At 44.7% G+C, this 24,924-nt stretch overlaps 1 protein-coding gene across 1 annotated transcript in view; it reads left to right on the top strand.

Annotated features, from left to right (window-relative positions):
* The window catches only part of MOV10L1 (Mov10 like RNA helicase 1), a 371,844-nt gene that overhangs the window by 253,077 nt on the left and 93,843 nt on the right, over window positions 1–24,924 (top strand). Inside the window, exons 14-16 of the mRNA XM_075345097.1 lie at window positions 1,283–1,395; window positions 16,306–16,384; window positions 16,521–16,693. Of these exons, the coding sequence (XP_075201212.1) occupies window positions 1,283–1,395; window positions 16,306–16,384; window positions 16,521–16,693 (365 nt within the window). The remainder of the gene's footprint in view (window positions 1–1,282; window positions 1,396–16,305; window positions 16,385–16,520; window positions 16,694–24,924) is intronic.

The following is a 24,924-nucleotide window of genomic DNA, read 5'->3' as shown; positions in this document are numbered from 1 at the left end:
AAGAGACACACTTGCGTTTTTTTTTTCTCACTAACTAACATGAAATCATAATACGCCTTTCATATTTTAAGTCAGTTAGGATTACCAGAATTATTTATATTTGCCAAATGCCAGAATAATGAGGGAGAATGTGTTAAAGCATTTGTATTACTTTATTCAAAGTCAAGTTTACACATGCGAAGAGAATTATGCCTTTAAACCATATGGGCCAGCCCATATCATGATGTCATGTCTTTGGAAGCTTCTGATAGGTTTATAGGCAACATCTGAGTTAGAGACACACCTGTGTATGTATTATAATGCACTTATGAAACACACTGATTCTTTGGGAAAGTCAAAAGAAGTCAGCCAAGATCTCAGGAAGAGAAGTGTGGACTTAAACAAGTCTGATTTCATCCTTGGGTGCAAATTACACACACACGCACACGCGCGCGCATGCATGCATGCATGCATACATACATACACACACATTTGAAACCAGAAGTTTACATACACTATCTGAAAAGACACATAGGCATGTTATTGATGACCTATCCGTAGGTCATCAATATGAGATCAGTGGGGTTCTGGTACCTGGCACCCCAACAATCAGCTGTTATTTGCTCTAGGAGCTGTCAGCTTAAAGGGACAGTCCAATCACACCATTTTGATGACCTGTCCATCGGGCATCAATTGGATAATTATCAATATGAGATTGTTGGGGTTCTGATACACGACACCCCAACAATCGTCTGTTATTTGCTCTGGCAGCTTTCCATGTCTGCAGTATTCTTCACTCTGCAGTTCTGTTCAATATGTTTACAACTGATGATAGTCAGAATAAATAACAGCTGTTCGGCTTGGGTGCTGGATATCGAACACTCTCAGATCTCATATTGATGCCCTACAGATAGATTATCAATATAGTGTGACCGGACAAACCCTTTAAGCCCCACTTACGTTATGCTGTAATTTATTAAGGAATTTTGCTGCAGATTCGGCAAACGAAAATTACACGTAGTACACAACGTGTAAACCAAACCCAAATATTTCAAGAGATGAGGTGTAGAACTATAGTAAGTCAGTGCTCCAGACACAAGATAATGTATGAGAACTGAGAACTCCTGGAAGTCAGGTTTCCTCCAGAATAATATAAGTATTAAACATATTTTTATTATGAAAGCAATGATGTATGTGAGTGTTAGTGTGCATGTTTTAGATCAATGTTTTCTTCTGCACAAAGGTTACATATGACAAGTTAAAAAGAAGATATGATTTATTTTGATTTCTATTGTCTCCCAAGTGCTTTTTCCAGAAACTGTGGTATTACAGTCGCCACAAATCATCACAACGGGGATCAACATGCTGGATTATGTGGCCAAGAAAGAACAGACAGGCACTCAGCAGGAAAATCAGGTAAGATACACACAAACTCTTACTGAAAAAGAAGCCTTTTGATTCGATGCACAAAGAGTAGTTAACATTATTGTTAGGAACAATTGGAAATATTGCATCACACGTTACTTTTGGTTCATGAAGAAAAGTGCATAGGTTGCTAGACCTGGAAAGAAAAGAATCAATAACAATTGCATATGGAACAAATATTAAATCAAACTGTTATAAAATAGCAATCCTTTTCTTGACATTCCTGTTTGCAGTTGATAAATTCATACATTAATCTATATAGTAATTTACTATTTCAGAGCCTGTTTGGAAAAAAGGAATATAAGGGAGAATTTTTCATAATTTTGACAGCAGAACACCGATGCATCTCTAATTTTTTTGCACCCCGCTTTTGTTTAAACCTTTGCGATGTTTGGGGGTTTTTTTTTGTTTTTTTTTTTTCTATTTTACGCTAAAAGTGTGTGTCCTTTTGGCTTGGTAAGCTATGCAAATAAGGTTTAACCCCTTCACGACATGGCCAATTTCCATTTTTGCACTTGCATACTTTCCCCAACTTTTTTTTTCCAGAGCCATAACTTTTTTGTTTGTCCACATAGATGTATGAGGGCTTGATTTTTTCCAGGATGAGTTATACCATTCATTTTACCACGTATTGTACTTGAAACTTGTAAAAAAAAATCCAAGTGCAGTGAAATTGTGAAAAAACGTAATTCTAACATTGTTGCTTGGGAATTTTTCTTTTTGTGTACAGTATTGTTTTTCTTTTTGTTAAGCGCCTTAAGCTCTATATCGAGCCATGGCGATTTGATGGAAGATCAATCTTGTGCAAACCTCTAGTTAGGTCCACCAAGGTCATCTTTGCTATTTTCTTGATTGTATCAAGCCACCGAATTGTGATTCTCCATCTTCGCTATGTTGCTTTTATTCTTCCTATGTTGCTTTTATTCTTCCTATCATTAAGTCCTTCTCCAGTGATTGCTGTCTTCGTGTTTTCCAGCACCACATTTGCAAGACGTGTGATTATTGATATGAGGAGGACGAAGTCCTTTAGAATTCCATTTCATTGCCATCCATCTCAAATGTGTTCTGGTCATACCTGGCAGTAGTCAATATCTTTGTCGTCTTTGTATTGAGTAGGAGTCCCATGTTTGAGCTTTCCAATTTGACACTCCGTTCTAAGTCCTTCATTCCATCTATGCTTGTTGATCATCGGCGTATTTAAGATTTATGATACATCCAGCAATATTGATTCCATCTTTTTTTCGTCAAGTCCAGCCCTCCTGTAAATAGCTTCTGCATATAAATTGAAGAGAAATGGTGACAGGATACAGCCTCGTCTGACACCTTGTTCTACTTTGGACCATGCTGTGTCACCATGTTCCGTTTAGATAGTTGCTTTTTGGTTGATGATGAGGTGGACCAGATGGTTTGGCACATTCATATCCTTCATGGTATTCCAAAGTTTTTGGTGATCAACACAGTCAAAGGCTTTGCTGTTGTCAATGAGGCAAAAATAGAGCTCCTTGTTATATTTTTTGGCCTTTTCCATTATCCATCTAATGTTAGCAATTACATTTCTTCTTCCTCTACCGTTTCTGAATCCTGCTTGTTCCTTTGGCAGTTCTTTGTCAAAGTAAGGCTGTAGCCATCTCTGTGGGACCTTCAGTATTAGTTTCCAGGCATGTGGTCTGAGCGCAATAGTCAGATAATTCCCACAGTCAGTGGCATCTCCCTTTTTCGGAATAGGAATAAACAACAACCTTGTACAGTTCTTGGGCCATTTACCAGTTGTCCATATCTGTTGACACAGGCGTGTGATGACATCTATTGTTGCTTCAGAAGATATTTCTTTAGATCTATTGCAATATTGTCACATTCAGGTGCTTTGTTTTATGACAGAAGCTTTATCACAGCAACGACTTTTCTTTTAAGATGCTTAGTTCTCTATTATTTCCAGTCTGTGTCTCCCCATATCACTGACTTGTTCTAGAGGTGCTCAATGTAGTCTTTCCATCTTTCCTTGATTTGCTCTCGCTCATTAAATGGCATGGTTTCAGCATTACTGATCCACACAAATACACAATCTGGACATAAAAAAAACACAATACATACAGCACATACACAATACAGACAATTATGGTATGATTGTTTACGCCAAACATGTCCACTCTTTTAAATTATTTTAGCAGTGAAAAACAAATTAGAAATTTTGAAAAAATAATATATATTTCTTTTCTTTGTCGCTCCATTGGGAGACCCAGACAATTGACAATTGGGTGTATAGCTTCTGCCTCCGGAGGCCACACAAAGTATTACACTTTAAAAAGTGTAACCCCTCCCCTCTGCCTATACACCCTCCCGTGGATCACGGGCTCCTCAGTTTTATGCTTTGTGTGGAAGAAGCACACATCCACTCATGCATTCTCATATTAGTTATGTCGGTTGGAAGAAAAGAGGGCCCCCACGGGGCCCCCGGCATGTTCCCTTCTCACCCCACTACGTCACGGAGAAAAAGCTGTGGAAAAACAAGCGCAATAGGGTCTTACCCCAATATGTGAGGGGTAGGGAGGGGGAGTAAAATTACTCACCAATTGCAGTTGTGAGAAGCCACAACTACTATAACCGCATATATCAAAGATCCAGGGCTGCAGCCACCAAAACCGGTAGATAACAGAAAGCACAAGAGAGAGGTGTTCAATGCCGCGCCAATAGATCACTTCAGCAGATGTTCAGATCAGTGTCACTTTATTGTTATTTAATAACAATAAAGTGACACTGATCTGAACATCTGCTGAAGTGATCTATTGGCGCGGCATTGAACACCTCTCTCTTGTGCTTTCTGTTATCACCCCACTACGTCGGCGGTGTTGTTAAGGTTGAAGTACCCATTGCGGGTACAAAGGCTGGAGCCACATGCCGTCTCCTTCACCATCCCTTAGCGGCTCTGGGAGAAGTGGGATCCTAAGCGGTCATCCATTTACTGGGACCGTGCTCTCTCCGCAGCCCCTGTGGGAACCCGCCGGACCGGAGCCTATTCAACCTCAGGGACCGGGCCCTGCAACTCAAAGGTACTCTGTGTCCCCATTGGGGACTGTGCAGGGAGCGCACCTTCTTCCCGGAAGCTGCGGCAGCTGCTGAATTGAGAAGGCCGGTGGACTTCCGCGCCGACCGTGCCTGCTTGTCGGGCGCGGTCTCAAATTTAGTCCCCGGCTTCATCGCGGCCTAGTCGCAAAAATCCCGCCCCCGGGCCTGCTTGTCAGGGGTAAGGGCGGGATTACCGACCTGACGTCGGATGTGAGGGCTGGAGCATCCTGCATGTTTTCCTCCCCCCTCACTGATCACTGTGGGGACCCCAGATTCCCGCACTTTCCTGGCGCCGCCCACGGCTCCACTCCTCACCTGAGAGCTCCGGCAGCCATTTTTTGGCATTCTGCCGGTGGAGGATTCTCAGTGAACAGCTCTGCAGCTCCGGGGGACCTAAGGCAGGGAATCTGGAGGACACACTCCGCTTGTTAGCGGTCAGTAAGCCACACCGGTCACCCGGTGCTGGTCCCCCTAGGGTGCCGGAATAGATACGTATATATATATATATATATATATATCTGTTCGGTCGGGCTGTATACCCCTTTTTTCCCATATACCCTCAGTGATCACTCTCCTAGGAGACAACAAGGAGCAAAGCTGTTAAGGCACAGGGTTTTTTTGCGGCCTGTACCTCTTGTGGGGCTATGTTACCTGCGGGTTCCACCTACCCTCACTGTGAGCAATGCTCGACCCCTGTTTCGCTTGCTCAGCCGGAGCCTCGGTCACTAGTGGGCCCCTCGGCTCATGTAGACCCCCCTGCTCCCCCTGTCCAGGCGGCAGGGACAGAGTTCGCCTCTTTTGCTGAGAAACTCTCTGAGTCACTTTCACAATCCATGGCTCAGTCTATGGACAAATGGTCTGCCAAGCTGCTAGAAGCTTTGCAGTCCAGACCGGTCCTTTCACAGGCCCCGGCCCCTGTTGGCTCGTCGCCTCCAGGCCCCTCTCGGTCCGCGCCGCAGCGCGCTCCCAGGTTGGCCCCTAGGTCTCAGGCGGAGGACTCCTGCCCGGACCACAGTCCTAGACCGGCTAAGCGGGCTCGCTGGGAATCTTCCCCGACTTCTTCACGCTGCTCGGGTTCCCAGCTTGAGGACTCTCTGGAGGACGAGGCGGACGTCGCAGCTCAGGGCTCTGACCCTGACGTCGCCCTTAACCTTGATACACCTGAAGGGGACGCCTTAGTGAATGATCTTATCTCGTCCATCAACCAGGTGTTGGATCTCTCTCCCCCGCCTCCTACTGTAGAGGAGTCGGCGTCTCAGCAGGAGAAACACCAGTTTCGGTTCCCCAAACATACACGTAGTGCGTTCTTCGATCACTCTAACTTCAGAGACGCTGTCCAGAAGCCCAGAGCGGTCCCGGACAAGCGCTTTACTAAGCGCCTCACTGACACGCGTTACCCCTTCCCATCTGAAGTCGTTAAGGGTTGGGCTCACTGTCCCAAGGTGGATCCTCCAGTCTCAAGATTGGCGGCTAGATCCGTGGTATCGGTTGCAGATGGCTCATCGCTAAAGGATGCCACTGACAGGCAGATAGAGCTCCTGGTGAAGTCCATCTATGAGGCCACGGGCGCGTCTTTTGCCCCGGCCTTTGCAGCCGTGTGGGCACTCCAAGCTATCTCGGCTTGTCTGGCTGAGATTAATGCTGTCACACGTAATTCTGCTCCGCAAGTTGCGTCTTTGACCTCTCAAGCGTCAGCCTTTTCATCCTACGCCATGAACGCAGTCCTGGACTCTGCTAGCCGTACAGCTGTAGCATCCGCTAACTCTGTGGCAGTCCGCAGGGCCATGTGGCTGCGCGAATGGAAGGCAGACTCTGCCTCCAAGAGGTTCTTAACCGGTTTACCGTTTTCTGGCGACCGTTTGTTTGGCGAACGATTGGATGAGATTATTAAGGAATCCAAGGGAAAGGACTCCTCCTTACCCCAGTCCAAACCTAAGAGACCTCAGCAACGAAAAATACAATCGAGGTTTCGGTCCTTTCGTCCCTCCGCCAAGCCCCAATCCTCTTCGTCCAGCAGGCCGGAGAAAGGCCAGAGGAACTCCTATGCGTGGCGGTCCAAGTCACGCCCCCAAAAGGCCGCAGGAGGCACTGCCTCCAAGACGGCCTCCTCATGACTCTCGGCCTCCCCTAGCCGCATCCTCGGTCGGTGGCAGGCTCTCCCGCTTTGGCGACGCCTGGTGGCCACATGTTCAAGACCGATTGGTGAGAGACATTCTGTCTCACGGTTACAGGATAGAGTTCAGCTCTCGTCCTGCGGCTCGTTTCTTCAGAACCTCTCCGCCCCCCCGCTCAGGCCGACGCACTTTTTCAGGCAGTGGACGCTCTGAAGACAGAAGGAGTTGTGATCCCCGTTCCCCTTCAGGAACGTGGTCGCGGCTTTTACTCCAACTTGTTCGTGGTGCCAAAAAAGGACTGATCATTCCGTCCCGTTCTGGGCCTCAAGCTACTCAACAGACATGTGAGAACCAGACGGTTTCGGATGGAATCTCTCCGCTCGGTCATCGCCTCGATGTCACAAGGAGACTTCCTAGCATCGATAGACATCAAGGATGCTTATCTCCACGTGCCGATCGCACCCGAACATCAACGTTTCTTGCGTTTCGCCATCGGGGACGAACACCTTCAGTTCGTGGCATTGCCTTTCGGCCTGGCGACAGCCCCACGGGTTTTCACCAAAGTCATGGCATCAGTCGTGGCGGTCCTGCACTCTCAGGGCCACTCGGTGGTCCCCTACTTAGACGATCTCCTAGTCAGGGCCCCTTCTCGGGTGGCGTGTCAACAAAGCCTTACCGTCGCTCTGGCGACTCTCCAGCAGTTCGGGTGGATCATCAACTTCCCGAAATCCAAGTTGACACCGACCCAATCTCTGACTTACCTCGGGATGGCGTTTCATACACAGCCAGCGGTAGTCAAGCTACCGCGGGACAAACAGCTTTCTCTGCAGGCAGGGGGGCAATCACTTCTTCGGAGTCAGTCACACCCCTTAAGGCGCCTCATGCACTTCCTTTGGAAGATGGTGGCAGCTATGGAGGCAGTGCCGTTCGCGCAATTCCATCTACGGCCACTCCAATGGGACATTCTCCGCAAATGGGACAGGAGGTCGGCTTCCCTCGACAGGAACGTCTCTCTTTCCCTTGCAACCAAGACGTCACTTCAGTGGTGGCTCCTTCCCAATTCTCTATCGCAGGGAAAATCCTTCCTACCCCCAACCTGGGCTGTGGTCACCACGGACGCGAGCCTGTCAGGGTGGGGAGCGGTTTTTCTCCACCACAGGGCTCAGGGAACCTGGACTCCGATGGAGTCATCCCTTCAGATCAATATTCTGGAGATAAGGGCAGTGTATCTAGCCCTATTGGCTTTCCATCGGTGGCTGGAGGGCAGGCAGATCCGTATCCAGTCGGACAACGCCACTGCCGTCGCATACATCAACCACCAAGGCGGCACTCGCAGTCGTCAAGCCTTCCAGGAAGTCCGGCGGATTCTGCAGTGGGTGGAAGCCACAGCCACCACCATCTCCGCAGTTCACATCCCGGGCGTAGAAAACTGGGAAGCAGATTTTCTCAGTCGTCAGGGCATGGATGCTGGGGAATGGTCTCTGCACCCAGAAGTGTTTCGAGAGATCTGTCGCCGCTGGGGAACGCCGGACGTCGATCTCATGGCGTCACGGCACAACAACAAAGTCCCGGCATTCATGGCACGGTCTCAGGATCACAGAGCTCTGGCGGCGGACGCGTTAGTTCAAGATTGGTCGCAGTTTCGACTGCCTTATGTCTTTCCTCCTCTGGCGATGCTGCCCAGAGTGTTACGCAAGATCAGGTCCGACTGCCGTCGCGCCATTCTCATCGCTCCAGACTGGCCGAGGCGGTCGTGGTACCCGGATCTGTGGCGCTTCCAGACCGCCCAGACTTGCTGTCACAAGGCCCGTTTTTCCATCTGAATTCTGTGGCCCTCAACCTGACAGTGTGGCCATTGAGTCCTGGCTCCTAGCGTCTTCAGGGTTATCTCAGGATGTCATTGCCACCATGAGACAGGCCAGGAAGCCAACGTCCGCCAAGATCTATTACAGGTCTTGGCAAATCTTCTTATCCTGGTGCTCTGTTAACGGTTTCCTCCATGGCCGTTTGCCTTACCCACTTTTCTTTCATTCCTTCAATCCGGAATGGACAAGAGTGTCTGAGCTTGCAGCGCTGTCATGCAAAGCCCCCTTCCTGGTGTTTCACCAGGATAAGGTGGTTCTGCGTCCGGTCCCGGAATTTCTCCCTAAGGTGGTATCCCCTTTTCATCTCAATCAGGATATCTCCTTGCCTTCATTTTGCCCTAATCCAATTCACCAATGTGAAAAGGATTTGCACTCTTTGGATCTAGTGAGAGCACTTCGGTTCTACGTGTCTCGCACGGCGCCCCTGCGTCGTTCAGATGCGCTCTTTGTCCTTGTCGCTGGCCAGCGTAAGGGTTTGCAGGCTTCCAAGTCAACCTTGGCTCGGTGGATCAAGGAACCGATTCTCGAAGCCTACCGTTCTTCTGGGCTTCCGCTTCCTTCAGGGCTGAAAGCCCATTCTACCAGAGCCGTGGGTGCGTCCTGGGCAGTGCGGCACCGGGCTACGGCTCAGCAGGTGTGTCAGGCAGCTACGTGGTCTAGTCTGCACACTTTCACGAAACACTATCAAGTGCATACCTATGCTTCGGCAGACGCCAGTCTAGGTAGGCGAGTCCTTCAGGCGGCGGTTGCCCACCTGTAAGAGGGGGCCGTTTTTTCGGCTCTTGGTTATTGAGGTATTCTTTTACCCACCCAGGGACTGCTCTTGGACGTCCCAATTGTCTGGGTCTCCCAATGGAGCGACAAAGAAGAAGGGAATTTTGTTTACTTACCGTAAATTCCTTTTCTTCTAGCTCCTATTGGGAGACCCAGCACCCGCCCCTGTTCCCTTCGGGCTGGTTGTTCTTTTGTGTACACATGTTGTTCATGTTGAATTGTTCTTTTGGTTCATGGTTTTCAGTTCTCCGAACATCCTTCGGATTGAATTTACCCTAGACCAATTTATAAGTTTTCTCCTTCCTGCTTTTGCACCAAAACTGAGGAGCCCGTGATCCACGGGAGGGTGTATAGGCAGAGGGGACGGGTTACACTTTTTAAAGTGTAATACTTTGTGTGGCCTCCGGAGGCAGAAGCTATACACCCAATTGTCTGGGTCTCCCAATAGGAGCTAGAAGAAAAGGAATTTACGGTAAGTAAACAAAATTCCCTTCTTTTTGGGTTGAGTCGCCATATTCTGAGACCCATAACATTTTCATTTACAGTAGAGCCTTATGAGGGCTTATTTTTTTGCAGGGTAAGACGACTTTTTTATTGACACTATTTTGGGATAGATATGACATTTTATTCTTGTTACAGATTTTTTTTGTAGTGTTGCAGCTACCCCAATAAAATTGTCATGTTTGAATTTTTTACAGTGTTAACTGAACAGCTTCATTATTTTTATATTTTGATAGACTATTCTTAACGAAGTGATACCACATGTGTATTGTTTTATTATCTTTATTTTTAATAGAGAAAAAAGAGGCGATTTTATCTTTTTATTTTATTTTTCCGTGTTTCTTAAAACATATTTTTTTTTTTACTTTTCACTATTAGTCCCCTCTTCAACCTGAAATCATATGGTCGCTTTTGCTGTATGCAACAATTGCAGTATCAGCAAGAATCACAGTGTCCTTTGAAGCCTAGCCACAGTCAGTGTTTCAAGGGAGCTCCGTAATAAGCACAAAAGCCCTCAGCAGACCTCCGTCTGTCATGGCCACCCATCAGCAAGCCCAATAGAGTCTAAAAACACTGAAATGTTCTATGTAAATACAGTGGAACCTCGCTTAATGAGTAACCCACTTAATGAGAATTTCGCTTAACAAGCAAAGCTTTCTGTAAATTTGTAACTCGATTTACGAGAAAGCTTTGCTGTACGAGCGAAATCCTCACTGCACACACTTCCGGTTCCGTACATCCACCGTGCTCTAACCCGCACTTGCAGTCCACACAAACACACACATGCACGCACAAACACACACATGGTCGCACAAACACGCACGCATGCACATACAGTATTATGCTCACCTTACCTTCCGTTCAACCGCCGGCCTCATGGTTCTTGTTGTTCCCGGGTACATCGCGACGTCCTCGCGGCGAACTACATGACCCAGGAGGCCCGCGATGGAACGGAAGGTAAGGTGAGAATATAGTGTACCTTCCGTTTCATCGCCGGCATCCTGGGTCCTGTAGTTCGCCGCTCCGCTCCACTCCAGGCTGTGCATCGGCATCTATAGCAACGAAGCAGGAACTTCCTGTCAGTCGCTACGCAAAGGCAGCGCGCTGGCCAATCAGAGGCAAGCGGCTCTACCTTTGACGTCAGCGCTCTGGCCGCGGAAGTTCCTCCCTCGTCGTTATGATAACCCGAAACACAGCCCGGCCCCGTACCAGAGAACAGCAAATCCCAGGAGACCGTCGATGCAATGGAAGGTAAGGTGAGCATATAATGTTTGTGGGAGTTTGTGGGAGTTTGTGGGAGTTTGTGGGTGTTTATGGGTGTTTGTGGGTGTGTTTGTGCATGTGGGGAATGACAGAATAGGGGACCAGGATGGGACATTTAACATGTTGTGGAACGAATCGTCTGCATTGCAATGATTTCCTATGGGAAATCTAGCTTTGCTGAACGAGTAACTTGGTTAACAAGCACAGTCCCAGAACGGATTGTTCTCGTTAAGAAAGGTTCCACTGTATGTGCAAAACTTACAGTGAAGGAAATAAGTATTTGATCCCTTGCTGAGTTTGTAAGTTTGCCCACTGACATGACATGAACAGTATGTAATTTTAAGGGTAGGTTAATTTTCCAAGTGAGAGAATATCAAAAATAAAATCCAGAAAATTACATTGTATAAATTCTTTAAATTTGTCAGAGAGAAATAAGTATTTGATCCCCTACAAACCATTAAGAGTTCTGGCTCGTACAGACCACTTAGATGCTCCTAATAAACTTGTTACGTGCATTAAAGACAGTTGTCTTAAATTGTCACCTGTATAAAAGACTCCTGTTCACACACACACAAACAGTCAGACTGTAACCTCTACAATATGGGTAAGACCAAAGAGCTTTATAAGGATGTCAGGGACAAGATCGTATATAAGAATAAGGCTGCACATCAAACTTAGATAATAGTATAATGCCTCAAGCATATGGAAAAATATTGGAATATACAATGAAAAATGCTACTTGCTAATTTGAACATGTGAATAATGAATTGCATACCTGCCATGAATATTAGGAAAAAGGAGATATTTAGCAATCGCATTGATCAATGTAACTGAGCCCCAAGACCTCATCAAGGTATATCTCTATATTGGGGTCCCTAGCTCTGTGACCCTAACTGTGTGTCATCTCATTGCAATTAAAAACTGCTATGGGTGGAGAGGGGTAACTAAGGACTTTCTTATATAGGAGATGGAAAAAACATGGCCGAAAGGGGCGGAGCTGTGTTCACATTCAGAAAAAAACTACATATAACTGAATAGGATAACTGAAGTGAGCACTAATATATATATATGAGTGCTAGCCAAAAAATACATACTGTATAAGAATAAGGCTGCACATCAAACTTAGATAATAGTATAATGCCTCAAGCATATGGAAAAATATTGAAATATACAATGAAAAATGCTACTTGCTAACTTGAACATGTGAATAATGAATTGCATACCTGCCATGAATATTAGGAAAAAGGAGATATTTAGCAATCGCATTGATCAATGTATGTAATCTTATATAGTATGTATTTTTTGGCTAGCACTCATATATATATTAGTGCTCACTTCAGTTATCCTATTGACCTTGACGAGGTCTTGGGGCTCAGTTACATTGATCAATGCGATTGCTAAATATCTCCTTTTTCCTAATATTCATGGCAGGTATGCAATTCATTATTCACATGTTCAAATTAGCAAGTAGCATTTTTCATTGTATATTCCAATATTTTTCCATATGCTTGAGGCATTATACTATTATCTAAGTTTGATGTGCAGCCTTATTCTTATATAGTATGTATTTTTTGGCTAGCACTCATATATATATGTAATAGTGCTCACTTCAGTTATCCTATTCAGGGACAAGATCGTAGACCTGCACAAGGCTGGAATGGGCTACAAAACCATAAGACGCTGGGTGAGAAGGAGACAACTGTTGGTGCAATAGTAAGAAAATGGATGAAACCCAAAATGAGTGTCAATCGACATCGATCTGGGGCTCCATGCAAAATCTCACCTCGTGGGGTATCCAGGATCATGAGGAAGGTGAGAGATCAGCCTAAAACTACATAGGGTGAACTTGTTAATGCCCTCAAGGCAGCTGTGACCACTGTTACCAAGAAAACCAATGGTAACACATTACACCGTAATGGCTTAAAATCCTGCAGTGTCCGGAAAGTCCCACTGCTCAAGAAGGCACGTGTGCAGGCCCATGTGAAGTTTGCCAGTGAACACCTGGATGATTCTGAGAGTGATTGGGAGAAGGTGCTGTGGTCAAATGAGACAAAAATTTGGGTAGGGAAAAATGGAAGGAGGGGAAGACATGGGGAAATGGGGGGGGGGGGAGAAGGTCTGTATTGTGATGCCGCGCCACTCCTGTGTCCGGGAGCCCATCCCAGCTTCTTGAATATTTAGTGTGATAGAGCGCCTGTGAGTAACCAGATTTGGAATTGCTGTGTTTCTCTATACTGAAGCCACGGATACCAAACCGAGAAACACAAGGAGTCTTTCCCTTCGTCAAACGCTCTCAACTCCTCCAGACGCCGCAGGCCATCCATAGCCTCTACCCAGTCTGCTCTCCTCAATGTACAGGGGGATCTCCAATCTCTCGGTATGTAAATCATTAAGATTTTGAGGCTGTCATTTGGCAACTTTGTGGTTCAGCTCCGTCCTTAAGATTTTTGGTCTTAACTCGCTGTGTTTGAAGGAAGAGAAAGGCTTCCTATAACACAAAGAACACCGTCCCCACTGTCAAGCATGGAGGTGAAAACATTGTTATGGGGGTGTTTCTCTTCTAAGGGCACAGGACTACTTCACCGCATCAATGGGACAATGGATGGAGCAATGTACCGTAAAATCCTGAGTGACAACCGCCTTCCCTCCACCAGGACATTAAAAATAGGTCATGGCTGGGTCTTCCTGCACGACCATGACCCAAAACATACAGCCAAGGCAACAAAGGAGTGGCTCAAAAAGAAGCACATTAAGGTCATGGAGTGGCCTAGCCAGTCTCCAGACCTTAATCCCATAGAAATCTTAAGGACGGAGCTGAACCACAAAGTTGCCAAATGACAGCCTCAAAATCTTAATGATTTACATACCGAGGGATTGGAGATCCCCCTGTACATTGAGGAGAGCAGACTGGGTAGAGGCTATGGATGGCCTGCGGCGTCTGGAGGAGTTGAGAGCGTTTGACGAAGGGAAAGACTCCTTGTGTTTCTCGGTTTGGTATCCGTGGCTTCAGTATAGAGAAACACAGCAATTCCAAATCTGGTTACTCACAGGCGCTCTATCACACTAAATATTCAAGAAGCTGGGATGGGCTCCCGGACACAGGAGTGGCGCGGCATCACAATACAGACCTTCTCCCCCCCCCCATTTCCCCATGTCTTCCCCTCCTTCCATTTTTCCCTACCCATCTTTCTCTCCCTCTCTCTATATCTCTTTCTCACCTAATTGATATACATAGGGTCATGTTTTCATACCTATTGAACCAGACTATACAGAAGGAAGTTGCCTTTAACACTTTACACAGAATAAATATAAAGATAGAAGATTATTACATGTTAAAATTAAGATGTTCTATAGGATGTTTTATAGATTTTACCTTCCACATGATTTGCGATATATTTCATAGTACCATACGTTTTACGAGACTTAAAGACATAGGTTATTTTATAATCTTCATATACTGTAACATGAAAGACCCTTATACATTTTTTTATCTTCTGTTATATTAAAACTTTTGAAATAATAAAGAAATATTAAACGAAAAATCTTAATGATTTAGAGATGATCTGCAAAAATTCCTCCTGACATGTGGACAAACCTCATCATCAACTACAAAAAACGTCTGACTGCTGTGCTTGTCAACAATGGTTATACTACCAAGTGTTAAGTCTTGTTTGGCAGAGGGATCAAATGGTTATTTCTCTCTGGAAAATGCAAATCAATTTATTTAATTTACACAATGTGATTTTATTTTGGATATTCTATCTCTCACTGTTAATTTTAACTCTCTTTTAAAATAATAGACTGTTCATGTCTTTGTCAGTGGGCAAACTTATAAAATCAGCAAGAGATCAAATAATTATTTCCTTCACTGTATACATTGCTATGTCACACGTTCATCAATTTTCCATACAAGGGAAAAGTTGACTTTAAAAAATGTCTTAAATTATACATTTTCTCCAATGTTATCCATTACAACATGATCTTCATTCTAATATCCCACCGGATTATAATATTGGTGCATCAGTGTTTTAGCTTTTATCCTATTTATAAAGCAAAAATCCTAAAACAAAGGAGAAGCTAATGGCTATATCATGCTTCCAGCCTTACATTGCAGTTAGGAAAGTCAAAAGTCCGCAATGACAAATAGATGTTCTTCTATGCCGAGACTGTGCCTTTTTGTGGTGGCTCATTATAAAATGTTAAATGCCCATATAAAATGTACTTGCCCATTTTTCTGTGCCATGGTAATACAGTTCTCCATTTTCATAACACAAGGGGATATTATTAAGTACTGTGCCTTTTTATGTGATGAACAAAGCATTTTACGCTGATCCGGTTGGCGCTGTTGTTTAGCTTGAGACCTCTAATTTGTGCAATTTTCGGGACTATATTGGAGCTCTTCAGTGGCATGTAATTACAGAACAAATGTGCTTTTCTGTTCTAATGCCTTTAATAAAAAAAACCTGTGTTATCTGAATCTTGCTGTACAGTCTGATGTTTTCTTGTGTCACATTGCCCAGCACGTATTCTGCCCTCCGAATCCCTTTTTAGTGATTTGTAAATTTCGTTTCATGTTCCTATAGCTGCATTTTGTATTTAATCAGTGCTAAAAGACCGGCTCTAAGGGTTTGGTTTCTTCACACATTGAGGATTTGCTACAGATTTGTAAATGCTCATTTTTACCATGAAGTTCACCGTATGTAATGTTTTACAATAGGGTAGGATGAAAGCCGTAACGTCATCTGCAAGAAATGTACTCAGTGGAAATTGATCAGCGCTGCAAATTAACGCTGTGACAGGTCAACGTTTCTTGCGGATTTTCACCCACAGGTCTTGCCCTTTTCAATGAACAGGTTGACATCCGTATAGAAATGCACATGTAGTTCATGCATTCAGTTTTTGCAATGGATTATGTATCGGATCCACAGTAATATCCGCAAGCTATTTTTCCATTGCAAATTATTCTTAGACCAGGTTCACACTCGACCCGTGCTGTTGTTTGTTGTTATTGTTTTTGTCATGGACTGCAATCAAACCGATAACAACAAACAACAACACAGGTCAAGTGTCATTTTAAAGAGTTGATCAGATTATCATTTGTTATTTTTGTTCAAATACCGAATATCTGAGAATCGTATATTCAAGTTTTATGGGTGCACACAAAAAAATCAGATTCCATACAGATCATCCGTACAACATTTAGTTTTGCAGTTTGATCTCGCACGTTATCTAATGGTGCACTTCTTTTATATATCTATATACCATACTATAATTCTTACTTTTTCAAAGATGACCATGTAAGTTGTATTTCCCATTAACAGCGCAAGCCATGCATTCGAGAGAAGAATGCAATCTGTATGAGTGACATGGTGACAGTGGCTACACAGACTAACAGCCAAGGTTGGTGCCCTTATGGGGCTTTTTATATTAATTGTTGCTATTATGCTTTAATTATTGTTCATTGAATACTGTTTCTATAACCATATGGATATTTATGTTGGAGAAGTAACTATAACACTGTTCATGACGTGTGCAGGTGAGAAAACCCCAGTGAAGAAAATGTGCAAATTCTTCAATCCAATGTTGAATGATCGACAGAAGTTGGCAGTGACAAGGATATTAAGTGGAGATTGCCGCCCTACTCCTTATATTCTCTTTGGGCCTCCGGGTACAGGAAAAACTGTTACAGTCATTGAAGCTATTCTGCAGGTGACAGATTTTCGGAAGCCATTTTGCATTAGCCTGTTCGGTGTACCATATTCATGCATCCATTTGGGGGGGTTAAGTTAATTATGGTAGTATTTTCTAGCATTGTTTAAAGAAAAAAATTCTGTCTTCATGTTAATTTGTCGAAAAAACAGATATTGTGCCTATTTTATTGCCTGTGTTGAGTGTATATTGGTGTCTGTAAGTCTTGCTTCAAAGTGTAGCGGTGCAGTACGCATTACAGAGGCACAAAAGGATCATAATAGTCGTCATCTAGCTGGTCAAAAACTTTGCTCCATATCTAAAATGTATAATATAGGTACTTTTGGACATTATGATGATTAAAGGTATTTAAAAATGTTTAAATTATTTTCCACGCATCGCAAAGTTCCAACTTTTGGGGGGAATTTACTATATTACTTTGCATTCTTTCTCTTCCAAACATCATGTTACTCTACTACTTCACATGGGCAGGTGATTCTTCTGTAAAAGCTGTTTTCAACTACTGCTCAGCTATCATGGCTATTCTTTTTTTTTTTTTTTATAACTGAATGTTTTATTAAGATTTTCAACACAGATACAAAAAAAAATACATGGATGCATGGATATGTCTCACAAACTTGTTAATGACTGTAAACCAGAAATCAGTATCCATATTATCCACTAATACACTGAAAACAGGGAATATGACAAGACGAACAATACAATACTAGACAGGGAAACATAAGGGAGGGGGGATGGATTGGGGAGGGTGAGCATATCAGGCTTCCATCAAGGCCGTACTTCACTGTTATTCTTTGTTGGCCCAATAAGTATCCCAAAGTGACCAAACACTCTCAAAAAGATCTACTGTGTTATTTGACAGGGCAGATAAATACTCCATCCTTCTCACATCTTGGATCCGAGATTGGAGATCGGTAAGTGAGGGTGGATGAGCTAACTTCCAGTTGCGGGCAATCAGACATCTAGCTGCTGTGGTCATGTGTAATAGTAACCGCTTCACTCTTTTCCCCAGCTGAGCAAGTGGTATATTTAATAAATAGAATTTAGGGTCCAGGGGAATCCGAAGATTAGTTACTTTATAAATAAGAGATTGCACCAACCTCCAGAAACACTGGATATTGGGGCATACCCAGAATATGTGCGGTATGTCTCCTCCTGTGGCTCCACATCTCCAACAGTTGTCAGGTATAGCTGGGTTTAGTTTATGTAGTAGTGATGGGGTGTGATACCAATACATGAGTAATTTATACTGATTTTCCTTATAGACATAGCATGAAGATGTCTTAGAGGCCGTATCCCAGATCCGCCTCCACATACACAAGGGAATGGACTCACCAAGGAAATCTTCCCATTTCCTCATATATGTATGATTTGGCTTGTCTTCCGGGCACGGAGCCATTAAAATACGATATATATCGGAGATGAGGCCTTTAGTAGAGGCCCCAGCTCTGCACAATCTCTCAAAAAGTGTAGGGATAGAGACTTCTAATGAGGCAAAAAGGGAGTGCATCAGGTGTCTAACTTGTAAATACCGATATTGGGAATTGCCTGGGAGATTAAATTTAGCAGCTATGGTGGCGTATGGGAGAAGGACTCTGGAGTGTGCGTCTACTATGTCAGCAAAGCAAAAGAGTTTCCTGTCAAACCATGTTTTTGTCGTTATACCATGCATACCGTCTGGCATTCTGGGGTTAAAAAGAAAAGAAGTCAATGGAGAGTGTTCAGATTTAAGTGGAAACTTCTTGACACAACAGTCCCATATCCTCTTCGTAAAGGCTATAGGGCCCAGGGTATGTGGGTCAGGCTTATTAGATGAGGTGCCCCAAAGGTAGGAGTTAGGGTGTATTGGGGCTAGCCATAACTTCTCTATTTCCATCCATCTAGAGAAGGCACTGCGATTAGACCATGCAGGGATGTGACGTAAGTGTACTGCCCAGTAGTACTTAGTAATATCAGGGACCCCCAGGCCTCCTCTCAGTTTACTGTCAAATAATGTTGTTTTCTTGATTCTATGTCTCTTATGGGCCCAAACAAATTGAAGTATACTAGACTGAATGTTGCGCAATTCTTTGTATGGTACACACACCGGAAGGGTCTCAAACAGGTAAAAGAGCTTTGGCAGAACAGACATTTTGACTGCAGAGATTCTTCCAAACAGAGACAGTGGGAGCTTGTTCCAATTGAGCAGGAGCCTTTTTATCTCAGTAAATAAACTAGGATAGTTCTGCTGGTACAAGAGCTTATACTTAGATGTTAATTGTATCCCAAGGTATGTCAAGGATATATTTCTCCATTTATAATTGTAGTTTCCCTGTAAGGAGGAGACCCGCATCTGTGGAATATTAAGAGGCAGAGCTTCTGTTTTGTTCTGATTGACCTTATACCCTGACAACCTTCCAAATTGTAGTAACAAGGAATGCAAATTCGGGAGGGTGATATGTGGTTGGGACAAGATCAATAGGACATCATCCGCATATAGAGATAGCTTAAACTCCTTATCTCGTACCATTACTCCATGTATATTAGGGTCATTGCGAATAGCAGCAGCCAATGGTTCAATACACATGACAAAGAGAAGGGGGGACAAAGGGCATCCCTGACGAGTGCCATTGTGTATTTGAAAGGGTTGGGATGTGGCATAAGGAAGCTTGACCGAAGCTGAGGGGCATGAATATAGACTTTTCAGGGCGGTAATAAATGGACCTGAAATTCCAAATTGATGCAATGTTTCGAACATGAATGGCCACCCCAGACGGTCAAACGCCTTCTCCGCATCCAAACTAAGAAGGAGTGCTTCACTCTCTGTCTTATTAACAACCTCTACTAAGTCAATGATCTTCCTAGTATTGTCCCCTCCCTGTCTACAAGGGACAAAACCCACCTGGTCTTTATGTATTAGGTGAGGAAGTAGAACTGAAAGGCGTAGAGCTAGTAGTTTAGTGAAGATTTTCAAATCAGCATTAAGGAGTGCTATGGGCCTATAGTTGGCACATTCCATAGCATCCTTCCCAGGTTTGGGTATAAGCGTAATATATGAATGTAACATACTTGTGGGTATAGGGGAGCCCGTGAGGAAGCTATTAAATAATTTAACTAAATAGGGGGTAAGTCGATCCGCAAATGCCTTGTAGTAGAAGTATGTCAGGCCGTCTGGACCCGGTGATTTTCCATTAGGAAGTAGTTTAAGCACCTCCCCTACCTCTTCACACGTGATTTCTTTATTTAGTGTGTTTACGGCAGTCTTAGTAAGGGTAGGCAGCTTACACTGCTCAAGAAAGGAGTGGATTAGCTCCCTCTGTTTTCCTGGGTCTGTAGGAAGGGTGCTGGGCAAAGAATACAATCTTGACAAATAATCCTGAAAAATCTTTGCAACTTTAGTGGGGTCATATAACGTATTCCCTCCCGAATCTCTCAAGGCATAAACGGATGAGTTCCCCCTCTCCTCCCTAAGTTGGCGGGCTAAAAGAGAGTGCGATTTATTTCCTTTGTCATAGTATTTATGCCTGCTATAGAGTAGTAATTTTTCTGTTATATTGACCTCTAGGTCCTTCAGTTGGGCACGAGTCTTTACTATACCTCTAAGGGTACGTATTGATGGGTTAAGGGTCATCCTATTTTCTAAGTCTCTGAGACTTTTAAGGAGCTGATCTCTCTGATATAGTCTATCTTTTTTGATGCGGGAGCTTAAAGCTATGCATTGCCCTCTAAAGACGGCCTTATGGGCTTCCCAGATAGTAGAAAAATTGGGCACTGACCCCTCATTGTTCTCAAAGTATTCCATCAATCCTGCTTCCAGTTTGTCTCTGTAGGAAGTTCTCTTGAGGAGGGACTCATTGAGCCTCCAGTGGCAGACTCTTGTACGTTGGGTTGTCTGATCTAGGGTGAGAGTCATTGGCGCGTGGTCTGACCACGTTATTGCACCAATATCCACTTTGCTCGTCCATCTAAGGGCCTGAATGTTGCCAAAGAAGAAATCGATCCTGGTGTGTGTACCATGAGGGGGAGAGTAGAAGGTAAAGGTTTTTTCTGAGGGATGTTTAACTCGCCACAAATCAAATAAGGCAAACCTGCGGATCAGTCTTCGAAAGGCAGCTGTCAATTTACGTTGAGACGGGCTCGACAATTGATTGTTAATGGTCAACCTGTCTAAAGAGTCAGAGAAAATAGTGTTAAAATCTCCACCCACTATCCACACTGAGGGGGGAAGGCGTGTTAATTTGAGGAATACCCGGTTCAAAAAAAGGATCTGGGAGGTGTTAGGGGCATAAATGTTACACAAAAGGATTGGAACTTCCTTATATGTCCCTTGTAGGATAAGATATCTACCCTGTGGGTCTGCCAGGGAAGTAGTAACTTGAATGGGACAGGTCCTTGATATCAAGATCGCCACACCGGCTTTTTTCCTTTCCTGAGAGGCTAAAAAAATCGTAGGGTAAAGGTGTTTGGCGAAATTGCAGTTCCCGTTGAGATTCAAGTGCGTTTCCTGCAAGAAAACCACATCAGCTCGCTGGGTCCGCATCTCACCTAGTGCCATTCGCCTCTTAATGTTTGAGTTTAAACCCTTAACATTTAGTGTTAAAATTTTAACCATATTTTAAGTTATAGTAGTATAAAGCAAAATTAGCATTACATACAAAGGCTAACCGGGTATTGCCCATCTCAAACTTGCCTGACGGCCCATGATGGATGTCTCTCAATGGGGTACTAAAGATTCCCTCACCACAATCAGGGTAAACACATAAGGAATGGTAAAAGACAATGACAAAACACATAACATATAAAGCATAACATTTACATGTCATAAATGTTACCGGTGAGGAGTGAAGCCGCAGGCAAAAGCCTTCACCTCCGCCTCCGTCCTCCCCGGTCAGGGTCAAAGAAGAAAAAATTGGCATAATTTAAAACTTTACCAATATCTAAACCCTAACCTCCTATACCCACTCTTCCGTAGGAGGAACCAGGGTAATTCTAACCCTTAAAGGGAGTTTGTGGCTATGGACACACTGCTATCACAGTCAGTGTCTAAAGCTAGATTCTAAACATCTAAGAGAGGGGAGCACTCGGATCTCACCACCCTAGTAGCAAACCAATGCAAATGATATGAGGAATCGTAACCAGATATATCAATATCAGAAAAGAAAAAAGAAAGTGAACAACTAGTTATGAAAGAAAAGACCAACCAAAGTCCTTATAATAAATCGGGGAAGGCATGAAGCCACCCCCCCAAGGGGGGGACTACAGCCTGGAACCAGAGACTCAAACTCAGGGCTCCTGTTCCTAGAAGAAAGAAAAAATAAAATTGTCGTCTCAGGTTGGAGCCGGTCGTGCCTTAGGCCGTGATGAGGGAGAACCCCCCTTAGAGTCCACTTGTTGCCAGATCGGACGGGGTGGATTGGATGGCATCTCCAATTCCCAGTCCACCAGGGAAGGCGAAGGGATTCCCAGATCAGTGCAGAAGGCTGGGAGGTCCTGAGTAGAGCGTAGCACAGCCGTTCGACCATCTTTTGAGGCTATGAGGGCAAACGGGAACCCCCAGCGGTATCGGATGCCCTTATCTTTTAGGGATGCAAGTAGTGGATGCAGATGTCTCCTTTTCTGTAAGGTGATCCAAGATAGATCAGGGAATAATTGGATCCGAGTCCCTTTATATTCAATTCCCTCCGAAGTGCGGGCTTTGGCCATGATAGACTCTTTTAGTTGGAAGTCATGGACACAACAAATAATGTCACGAGAGTAATTTTGAGGCCCCCTGGGGCGTAATGCTCTATGTGCTCTGTCCAATTTTATCCTTTGAGTTGTAGGGCGCTCCAGTACAGTGTTGAATATGGTTTCAAGTATGGCGTGGACGTCTTCACTACCTGTAGCCTCAGGGACGCCTCTCACTCGGATATTATTACGGCGCCCCCTATTGTCTAGGTCCTCCAGATGTTTGTTAGTTTCACTCAGAGCCCGAGCATAAGAGGTCACGTTCTTTTGTAATTTGATGATGTACTGTCTAGTGGTATCGTGATCCTTTTCCACTGAGTCCACTCTATCTGCTAGAAGCCCAACATCTTGGCGGATTGAGTTAATCTCTGACTTACAGGTTTCTTTTACTTCCGAGATCAGGGATCTGAAGTCTTCCTTGGTAGGAAGGAGATCCAGATACTTTTTTAATTTTCTGTGGTCAAAATGGTGTTCCATATCTCCCGGCTCAGATTCTGATGGGGAGTCGCGTGACCCTCCTCCGTCTTCCTGTTGAGACATCAAAGCAGACAGCGAAGGCGTAGAGTCTAGGTCCATATTCACAGAACCCGACTGCGTAGTTTTATTTTTCGCTTGATTGCTTTTATGGGTTGATTGTTGTCGTGACTTTGGTGGCATGGGGTCACTCACTGCACGGTCTCTTTTAGTAAGAAACTTGTCTAGAGGGGTCACAAACGACTGCCCCCCTTTCAGTCTATATGACCAGCTTGGACCTCTTCTCCTCCTCACCCCAGCCAGATCGTCACCTGGTCTGCACAATATATTATGTCACCTTTCAATATTGTTTATAGATGTAAGACCGTTAAAGTTATAGTTGTTCACTTATGTCCTCTATCTGGGCGGTAAGACAAGCCCCCCTCTACTCAGACATTATATAGGGGTGCACATCTCTTTCATGGCTCCGTTCTGTGAAAATCTCTTTTGCAGCAAGTTATTATTCCAATGTCCACAAGATGGCAGCAGAGTACAGTGCAGAAAGTGAGGGATTTTTCTATATAGAGAAAAGGCAGGCTCTGAAAAGACAGTTATACAGCACTACCCCGAATTTTCTTCCTTCTCCCTTCTTAACTTATATCATGGAAGAGGAAACCGTAGCACCCCTCTCCTTGTACTGCCACAGGATCAGACTTGAGTCAGGGGTTAACTCTTCAGATGTTATAAGGGCACCGGATGTTATCAGATCTCAGGGCTTACTTTCTTCTCTGGAGGTCTTAGCTTTCCCTCTTCTCCCCCCCTCCAGGTAAACCAGCCTCAGCCTCCTCCACACCCGTATGCAGCCCCTGTGTTTCTTATCAGAGCAATGCGACTCGTGCTGCGGGGGTGAGGGTTAATTTGAATAATGGTGCTCTCGTGCATGGCACTGGCTTTAGAGCCAGGGGGTGTATGTGTCCTAGGACCAGCCAGTTACCCGGCTGGTTGTCGCCCCTATGCACGGGGGATTTCCACTCACCAGCCTCCTCTCTCTTGCCGGTCGCCTGTCACTTCACTGCCTGCTTCCAGCCGGCTCTCTCTCAGGCCCGACAGTCACCAGGCGGCTCCCCCTCACTGTGTCTGGCTCGTGCTCCACTCTGCTTCAGTGTCTCTCCCTCCTCCAGGCCGGGTAAGTGTCTGCTTCTCCTCTGCTTTGGGACTTCTGGGTATCCCTTCCTCCCTTGTGTTCTTCCCGGATTTTCAAGCCTCTGCTCCTTCTTCACCCGTCGGCTCTCCTTCCTCTGGGCGGTTTTCACCGCACTCCTGGTCTCAGCGTCTGCAGCGTGGTCCCAGGCCTCCCTGGAGAATGATGTCTGCTGGGATTCAGGTAGGGTCCTGTCCCACAATACTCGTCTCCTGGGGTCCGCTGGCTCTCAGGGACGGTATATGGAGGCTTCAGATGGATCTAAGTCGGGCAGGGGCTCAGATGTCTCTGGATGTCTCAGAGCTCTGTCAGATACATCCTCCTGCATCGGCGGCCATTTTGGACTCCCTATCATGGCTATTCTAATTTCAAAAATTATGGGATAGAATGAAAAAACAAAAAATGCTCACCTGGCACTATTCACATGTGGTCGGCAGGCCACAAGCATGGGATTCAGCACAAAACCAATAGAATCACAGTGGTGCTCAGCAAAAAGTGCCCCCAGGTCATGGGGAAACAAAAGTAGTTCAGCACAAAAGGAAATCCAGGGCACTCACTTCCAATGAATAAAGTCTTTGTTTATTGTGACATATTAAAATGTACCTCTCAATGGAAGCCAAGGCAGGAGTGGGAGGAGGGGACAAAGTGCAGATTCGGTCAGACGCCGTTACACTTCAGACCTGTAGAAGCGCAGTCGCGCAAAACTGTCTGTCATCTGACTGAATCTGCACTTTGTAAGATGTTTGCCCTATACATATAAATGAGATATACATAAAGCGTTATTGTCACTCATATTTATTTCCCTTTAATTGTACATTAAAGGGAATCTGTCAGCAGGTTTTTGCTATGTAATCTGATAGCAGCATAACAT

This window comes from Anomaloglossus baeobatrachus, chromosome 4 (assembly GCF_048569485.1).
Source record: "Anomaloglossus baeobatrachus isolate aAnoBae1 chromosome 4, aAnoBae1.hap1, whole genome shotgun sequence".
Taxonomy (NCBI): Eukaryota; Metazoa; Chordata; class Amphibia; order Anura; family Aromobatidae; genus Anomaloglossus; species Anomaloglossus baeobatrachus.
This window is presented reverse-complemented; position numbering and strand designations above follow the sequence as displayed.